This window comes from Eurypyga helias, unplaced genomic scaffold, assembly GCF_000690775.1.
Source record: "Eurypyga helias isolate BGI_N326 unplaced genomic scaffold, ASM69077v1 Scaffold48538, whole genome shotgun sequence".
NCBI classification, from domain to species: domain Eukaryota; kingdom Metazoa; phylum Chordata; class Aves; order Eurypygiformes; family Eurypygidae; genus Eurypyga; species Eurypyga helias.
Window position 1 is genome coordinate 2,097 of NW_010265930.1, and position 9,527 is coordinate 11,623.

General features: G+C 39.8%; 1 protein-coding gene across 1 annotated transcript; it reads right to left on the reverse strand.

The window, feature by feature from the left end:
- Nucleotides 1–2,188: 2,188 nt before the first annotated feature.
- MED4 (mediator complex subunit 4) lies at nucleotides 2,189–8,960 on the reverse strand (the record flags this gene model as incomplete). Its single annotated transcript, XM_010156898.1, has 7 exons — nucleotides 2,189–2,466; nucleotides 2,615–2,832; nucleotides 5,949–6,080; nucleotides 6,875–6,961; nucleotides 7,995–8,052; nucleotides 8,433–8,603; nucleotides 8,894–8,960. Coding segments are annotated over 6 exons (688 nt in total), but the record flags the coding sequence as incomplete, so codon positions are not given.
- Between the last annotated feature and the right edge of the window lie 567 nt (nucleotides 8,961–9,527).

Consider the following 9,527-nt stretch of genomic DNA (forward strand, 5'->3'; position numbering starts at 1 on the left):
AACTTTATGTACACTGAAAATTATTCTGTTCAGCTGTCAACAAAGAGGCTGTAGGAAGAGTTGACAGATGTCTTGCCCATCTGTCTGAAAGAATAATAATTAAAAAAACGGTAATAATTAAAATGATTTAGTGCAATTTTAAATTTTAGAAGGCATCTAGCTCCTGATGGGAAAACAGAAGTCACTGCAAAATGGCTTGTCATGCAATAAATATTTTGTTACCATTAATGGTTATACTGTTTCTATCTGTTGTAAGTATACAAGTAGTTACTGACGTTAGAAAGAGTATCTTCCATATGTCAGGATTTCTGTATCCTTTGTAAGTGGAATGATTAAATGATTACAGTGCACTACTGCAATCAGCTGTCAGCAATCCTTAACTCAAATACCTTTTTTTCTGTATGTATCTTGCATTTGTCCTCCCCTCCCTAAAAAAACGATTCTCGGTAGTTTTTAGCTGCTGAGACTCAGTCCTTTCAACTCTTACGTTTACTTTGATTTTTGGTACTTTAGCTGAATAGGCAGGTCTGTTATGTACATATCCACGCCACTGAACAACAGAATGCACAGTTAAAACTTTGTGGTTTGCTAAATTGCTTGTAATAGAATTCACCTATAATGGCTATAATTAGTCATCCAGCATTGAGAAAAATACTCCTGAACAGTACATAGTTTGGAGCACTGATGTAAAGAAACTGATTAGGATGCATCTTACACCCAGAGTCTGATTTTATGCCAAGTGAACAGTGGGCAGAGCTGTCTTCGTACCTCTCTCTTAGATGTAACACATAGGTCTCATCTAATCCTTTGATAGACTAGCAAACAATCCAGAAAAAGAAGCTGCTTCTGCTGACTCTTATTTATGTCTGGAAGCAATCGCCCAGCTCCACAATATTTCAGTTAGTGTATCAGGTGATCTAGCCATAGAAGAGTTTAGGGTAGACTGTACATTATGCTTTCCACCAGTATTAACTACCTCTATCTATATTTCATTCCAAGAAAAAGAATGTCCTTATAGATGAGAAGACAAAAGACTACTGAGCTGTGGCTGTGTCATAAAATGTGGTAAGGGAAGGGCAGTTAAAGAAAATACAAATCCCATGGTACAAAGGATTAAGAAACTGCATTTTTGCAATATTGTGTATGATTCTGGTCACATGTTTAAGAAAAAGAAACCCAGCTACAGTGTTAATTAGAGCAGGGGCAGGCAAGGTTAGAGAGAGGCCCCATTTCTGTTTTAAAACAAAAGCCACACATTATGTGATTAAACCTGACCACAGGAGGTCATTTTCCTTTCTTCATTCTTACGGGATTTGTACATGTGTTGGGCATATGTGACTGACATACTGACAGCAATATTTGAAAGACTGAGCAAATGAAGAAGGACCTGATTTATCAGATCCTTCGAGGAATCTACAAAACAGAAAAGCAGAAAGAATTGTGATCTGTGCTTCAGGAAGCCTCATTGCAGGGCAGAAACCCGTAACTGTCATGAGCAACACATGTAACCCTCTGATCAAATGAGAAAGCTAAAAGAGAAAAGTACCTGTCATAAAATGACTCCTTAAGCAAAACAGAGCAAGGAAAGGAAAGCCAAGGGAAGGGTCTTTGGAAAGATGAAAGAACTTTGTAGCCAAGGCAGGAAATGCAACGCTGAAGTCAACAAATTAGCACGTTTCAAAGGTAACTGAAAAAAATGACAGGTGATGAGAATAGAGACACGGTGAGCACTTTGAACTGCAAGGATCTGAACCTGCAGCGTGCCATCTCCAGGGTCCCAACGCGCTTAACCGAAGCATTGGTGAAGTCTTGCGAATGGGCACTCTACATCACTGCCTCCAAGTCTGCCCAGTTAGGCGTGTGCCTGACAAAGCTCAGCTGGAAAGGACAGGCGTTCAGTTCCTGACTGCTCGACTGCTTCTAATTCTGACTGGGCATTTTGCAAAGGGGAAAAAATGGGAGTAAACACTTCTGAAACTCAATCAGAATTCAAGAACATACTGGGATAAAACATGCTGAGTACTGAGGTTGCACAATACCTCATCTAAGTTTACAAAATGAAACGTAAAGTTACATCAAAGCTGAGTTTATTTATGACAAATCATTCATTTTATATTACAATAATTACAAACTTTTTTTGCACTTTATTGCCGTATTTTTGTTCTCAGTACACACAAGATGATCAAGAACATGGATTTAGACAGTAAGAAAAAGATATTAAAATTACAAATTTCATGCCCCATTTCTGTGCCATAGAAAAGGCTATCATCAAAAGATTAAAGTTACTAACAAACATACAAGGAGATTCCCCTTACACCTCTTTTCCCAGGAACGTTTGTCATCTAATGTATAGCAAATATATATATACACACACACGTCTCTTGCAAACATACACATTCACATCATCACTGGAAATTTGGCATCTCTCCTGCAGCAGAAAAGCTCCCAGTCATTTTACTTGAACATCTTATTGGGGAAAAAAAAACCCACACAAAAAACCCCACTCTAAAGTCCACGGTTTTAAATTAGCCACCCTATTTCTGAGCCAGCGGTTAGCTTGTCCCTATACCGGGCCGCCAGTGTTGCAGTTTGTGATGAACAGCATCCAACCTACCTTCACCACAGGAAAGGTCTACTAGGGATACTGTCCCTCTCGTACCTAGTCTGAGTCGCTGCTGCTGCTGGAGGAGTCTGTTGACATAACTTCTACATCATCTTCGTTCTCTTTATTGTGTCCCGGAGGCTCCAACATGAAGTCATTACTGTGATTAGGAGGTAGCATGTTCATTGACATATCACTTGACTGCCAAGGATACTGAGGAGCGAGAACATCTGGAAAAAAGGGGCATAATCAATCAAACTATCACCTTTGCATACAGACAGATTCAACAAGACTGCTCAACCACAACTCCAATTTAAAATTAAAACAAATCTTAAAATCCTTCATGAATTTTGGACAGATGAAACCCTCCAGTAACAGCTGGAAAACATCTCATGATGGAGCCATTCCATCACTATAAAAAGCCTGCTCTGCCTGAGAGGCCCATTTATATGTAGGTGGCTCTCGATCACTCATCACTCCACTTCGAAACAGTATATATTCATACAGAGCTTTTCATCTTCAAAGCACAGTTTGAACTGAACTGACTTAACATTCACAACCACTGACAGTAATGAAAACGGTCACCTTCTGTCAGTATGAAAAATAGATGAAAACATTAGATTTAAAAAAAAAAAAAAAAACCATACCACCAGAACACCCTTAAGGCAGACCATAGAAATTCAGAGTAAAAGGTTTTATGCAACTTGGGCTGAAACACCCTGGTTATCCTTTTTCCAACAGCAGATATGGTGCACCAAGTGCAAAGGACAAGAGAGTCCCACTGCAAAACCAGGGCCACAGTCAGAGATCCTTGAGAGGTGCAAATGTCCCACCGTGCCCAGCCAGGCCAGGCTCAGTTGCTTCTGAGCAGCAACTTCTCTCAGCTCTTTTTCTTCTCTTCTCCTCCTACTTCCAAAGCCATCCCATCCTGTACTGCCTACCAACCTACCCTCTCCCCATAACACTTCCTAGTTTCTCCCTTCCCTACCCCCAGAATGGCTCCCATTTCAAAGGTGCAGCACGCATCTACACGCCATTTCTGCTCCCTTCCTTTGAATTTATGTTCCTACTGCTGTGCTCTTCTTCTCCACTCTGTACTGGGCACTGCAGCCAAATCTACCCTTGAGAAGAAACCAGCCATCTCCTGCTTACAGCAAGAATTAAAAGTAATTAGGCAGAGTCAGAAGTGAACAAAACTCCACCCACATGGGACTCTGAGTACAGAAAAAGAGGGTATTGTCTAAGCAGGGGGTCATACATGGTAGACTTACTCTCACTCAGGTGCTGTCTAACACAGAAGCACACGGACTCCACACCCATCTTTAAGTCTGCAGACACCATATATGCAGATTCCATATATGAATTACAGCCACAATCATACCAGATGCATTACCCAGCTGCACAAATCCGACTCACCTGCAGATGTGAGAACATAACACCCCATCCCTGGAAGTGTTCAAGGCCAGGCTGGATGAGGCTTTGAGCAACCTGGTCTAGTGGAAGGTGTCCCTGCCCATGGCAGGGGGGTTGGAACTAGATGGTCTTTAAGGTCCCTTCCAACCCAAACCGTTCTGTGATTCTGTGAATGCAGCCTTTATGCTAGTTCTGTGCCTGCTTTAGGAAGACGCAACTATAGTACCAGGTGGTCTCATCCCAACACTGGTGAAGTTAACCAACTTTAACTGAACCAGCTGAGAATGTAAGCCAGCGTTCTACATCCTGTAGCCATGCCTCAGTGCTAGAACCAGCCCGCTATTAAACCAGGTTGAAGGTGTGTGCTGAGCAGCCTCAGAGTTTTGAGGCTACCAAGCAGCCCCTTGGCTGGCTGGCAGACTCAGTAAGGACTCTGTAACCATGTATCTCTCCACAGAAGTCTCTAAAAGGACTAGATCCCATAATTAACATTCTCAGGACATACCTCCTCAAACCAACAGATTCAGGATCCCTACACAAAATGCCACGGTTGCCTGTACTTTCTTTTAAATGCAGTTTTAATATTTCCTTCTTACCTGACAGTCTAGTAATTAGAGGATTTCCCCTGACATAGGAGACCAAGATTTAATTAACAAGGTTGAGGAGTTTAAATCCCACATTTTCCAGCTTCTCAAGGAAAACTCCTGAAGAGCGGACTTTCAGTTCTTACAGAGACAGCTCTCAAAGGAGCAAATCTGCATCCCTTAAGGCAGAGGAGCCAGCCAGAATGCACCCTACCGAAGCTTAGGTAAATAAATGCTCAAACTCCACGAGGAAAACACAACCTTAACATCTTTGTGACTGTATTTCAAAAGAACAGAGACATGGGCCCAACCTCAGCACTTCCATGGTGGATTGCTATGGACGGATGTCAGGGTACCACTCCTATTCAGCTCATTGACCCATTTTATCCAAGGCCAGAAGTTTAGCAAGGGAGATAATGGAGAACTTTTAAGTCACTTCCTAACAGGTGACAAGAGGCTCAGACAGATGATTGTTTGCTATTTCTCCAATGGAATCATGATACAGGGTTTTTTAACATATAATGTATAAAAATACAATATTACGTATAGTATTATATGATTATACATTAATGCATATAGTCAATATTTAATATACAATTTTTGAAAACAAGCTATCCATAACACCTGCAAGCGACTTAACAGACAGGTAAGAACCGTTACAGATCTCCTATGAATCCAAACTGAGAATTTTTCCAGAATTTGGTCTAACCATGGTAAATTAACGCTACACAGGTCCAATGAGTTCTTGATTCAATTACTGCATTTTACTGCTAAATTCATTTTAATGTGAATGAATGAATCCCACTAAAGTCACCGGAAGTACCCATTTCACTAAGCGATTAAGGGATTAAAGCTTGAATCCAGCACTTGAGATTCTACCCCACCAGCCACCCTTTGCAATGTCTTTTCAATCCACAACTTCGAAGCAGTCTTGCTATACAGAGTGTAGACTAAAGGAAGGTAGGGGATAACAATAAACCTCCCTTTTCTGAATACAGCTTTCACAATTCCATATTTTGTTATCACTGCTAAGAAAAGTTTGCTTTGAAAATGCTTCTTTTTAATATGGTCTGATATCACTCTATTTACAGCAATTTAAAATTGGTGAAGGGTAACTGAGTTTAGTTTACATGGACTTAGTTGTAGCGTACGCGGTATGATTTAGCATGAAATAAAATTACACAACTCCTAATTGTTAACTTCATTTACTAGATCTTCACTGCTAGGGAATAACATTAGCCATAATTTTCATTACCTTGACTCACATTTCCCTTCGCAAAGTCAAATCAATCATTGTTACGTCTTTACAAGGAATAAAGAAAAGCAAAACAAAACTGAGTCTCTCTTACCTGGCAGTCTGCCTGCTGCAAGTGCATCCCCTGGTAAGTGTCCATTAACTCCATTGGTGGATGGGTTGTTCATCTGACCCAAGAGACCACTCCTCATTTCCAGATCTGTCGGATATGGCCTACGTGGGTCCCCTTAAAAAAAAAAAAAAAAAAAAAACACCAAGAAAGAGATGTTTTTAAGTATTAACAACTGTCTTGCAAGCATTAACTTTTTCTTCAGTGCCTAGTTTTGTGAGGGGAAAAAACCCATGCTATGATTGTTTGGATCAGCAATGAGCATCACAGCTGTTTTATTAAAATCCAAGTCTGTGTCTTAGACTTTCTTTGTTCAAACTTGGCAGAAAAAATTTAAAAAATTAAAAAAATAAACCAACACACCATGTTTAAAAGGATCTTTGCTTTCCCTGCTACTTCATAGCAAAACAGCAAGGGCAGGAATTGAAAAAAAACACATTGTCATTTTGGACAAGGAGCACAGTACCAAAAATCAAACCCTGACATAAAGAAAGCCCTGCTTCTGACCCCACTGCTTACTAATGTCCCATGAAAGAACATTAGAAGGGGCAGGAGGGAACGCAACCAAGCACATAGAATCATAGAATCATAGAATGGTTAGGGTTGGAAGGGACCTTAAAGATCATCTAGTTCCAACCCCCCTGCCATGGGCAGGGACACCTTCCACTAGACCAGGTTGCTCAAAGCCTCATCCAGCCTGGCCTTGAACACTCCCAGGGATGGGGCATCCACAGCTTCTCTGGACAACCTGTTCCAGCGCTTAAAATTATTAAATATTAGATATAACAGCTGAAAACAATGTTACTCTAGTAAACCCCAGTGTTTTTCACTATATGAAAGTATTAGAAGACCGGATACCATGCTTTGTTATTTAAAAAAGAAAAATCTATTGTTATAAACATGATAGCTACCTGGAACCCATGTCAGAGGGGCACAAACAGCATTGCTAGCACTGATCCTATGGGCATATTTAATTATTTCTTCAGAGGAAATGGCACCTGGAAGAAGGGACAAAAAGTTACTACCTTTCCAAGAGATTGCATCATTCAATTATTAGTGTCCAATATACTGAAATATCAAAAAGATTGTGAATGACATTTTGTCAAACATTAAAAGCCTGCTTCAAATGCAGTGACTGCTTAGAGGATTCTTACGCTATGCAAGGACAAGCTTTGCAGTGAACTGATTTTACAGCCACAAGTTCAGCACACCTTTAATGTCAACAGTTCTTCAACCTTGTGAGAAACACAAGGCAATCTCTTAAGCAGCGTACCTGACAAGCACAGTTTGTAAGAAAACTTCAGTACCTGCTTTAGTATTGAATTTCCTACAGTAAATTCTTTTGTTTAGTAATTGTAGAACAGACATGTAGCAGCCCTTCTAAATATGTGCCCATATTACAAGTAATGAAAACTTTATGAAATTCCTTGAATTTTTTTAATATGGAAGAGCTATAATGAAATGATAAAAAAATACAGTAAAAAAAAAAACAACCTCCATGAAGAAAATGCCTCCCACAAAAAAAAAAAAAGTCAGCGTAGCTTGGCAAGTGTCACAGAGTAGCAGGAATTGTTTCAAATACAAACCCGTATCACCAGCTAGTCAATCTTTCAAATACGATGTTATTGTACAATACACATGAATACAAACATCATCTCCTTTTCCTCAGTAGGCCTCCTGAGGCAATTTGTCTTTGGTGAGATGCTAGGTAATCAGATACAGTACCACCAGTCCAACAAGAGCGTTGAAACCGTTGAATTCAAGTTGAAGTATGAGGATACGTTTGCCACAAAAAACAATTCATTCCCGCCTTTATTCTGAGGAAATGGCTGTAGGTTCATAATGAAATGGAAATTTGTTTACGCATAAACCATGCAAAAGCTGTGATGGTAGAATTTAAAAAAAAAAAAAAAAAAAAAAAAAAAAAAAAAAAAAAAAAAAACAAAAACAAAAAACCCAACCTTAAGTCGAGCTCACTAGCAAATTCCTTTACCACTGCATTTATGTGTACGTACAATCATGGATACTCACCTTTTCTTGCCTTTTCAATTGATTTCAGCTTTTCCTTTGCTTGATAAACAGCTGTTGCCTAGTTGTAAAAAAACAACAAACAAACTAAACCAAACCTTCAATGCATCTTTAATTTGTAAACTTCTACATGAAGTCGGCTCTGTGAATAAACCCTTGCATTTAATTGCATTTTAAGAGAGAAGCCATTCAGTGAACATTTTCAAAATCTACAGAAGTAAAGTAGGTTTGGAAGAAAATTAGCATTATAAAACAAAATTGAATCCCATGATAACTAAACAGGATTTGACTAGTGGAAAAAAAAACCCAAAACCCAAACCATTAAGCTCTTATGAAGTTTTAAATATTTAAATCTTCTCAAACTAACAGAACACCACTTTCTCCAGAACCACCTTTTTCACAAGTAGATGCTCAAAAGGAAACACATCATTATGAACTTACCAGTATGTGTTCTGCTTCTTTCAGTTGTTTCTGCAGCTGCTGAATATCATTATCCCTCTTTTCTACTACCTTTTCTAAAAGCTGCATTTCATGATGGATTTTCCCCTGCTCAACTGCCAACTTCATTAGCTCTTGAAACTCTCCATCTCTCTGAATCAGCAGTTCCAAGATCTATTGAACAAGAGTTTTGTAAAACTTTTAATTTAGCAAGAGTAACAACACCCCCTCAATTGTGCTGTGAAGAAGAGCAACTGACATCCACAGGAGTATTTCTGTTTGCATGTAAAATGAAACAAAATTTCTCCCTCTGTTTGCAGAAACAGCCAACGAATGCTTTTGTAGTGGGGCCAAAACATCATCACCACCATTAGCCCAAGTATGGGAGAGAAAGCAGGCAAGAAAGGGGGAGAAAGCAGGCATTGTGCTTCCCCAAAGAAATACAGTTTAGAAAGACAGCTTACCTGGCTCTCCTCTCCCGGCTGCGGAAGCTTCTGGTTTCTTGAAATTGCCAAAATTTCAATTAGTTCCCTGAAAGGAAAACTCTGTGTTTGCACAATTTTCTAAGACATTATTAGTAAATCACATCAAGTCATCCTAAAACTGTCAGAGTACTGATATCACTACAAAAGCATTCATGGAACTGGCTATTTTACAGCTTTATAGTACAGTGCTGGCAAGGATTTCTCAACTGATTTTGTGAATAGTCTCATGTTTGGAGCATTCTTCCCGGAAAGCGTGGTGAAACACTGGAACAGGCTGCCCAGAGAAGCTGTGGATGCCCCATCCCTGGAAGTGTCCAAGGCCAGGCTGGATGAGGCTTTGAGCAACCTGGTCTAGTGGAAGGGGTCTCTGCCCATGGCAGGGGGGTTGGAACTAGATGATCCTTAAGGTGCCTTCCAACCCAAACCATTCTGTGATTCTATGTTTTCTTTGTTCTTTGAGCTCATTAAGTACTCATGTATTTGTACTCACGAAAGGCGTACGTTCCTACTGAACTACATGAGATGTAAGTAGAAGCTGAGAGAAGCAGCAGCACAATGAAGTGCATTCATATCCTACTTCTACTGCCTTTGCTTGTTACAACAGGGCATTAAA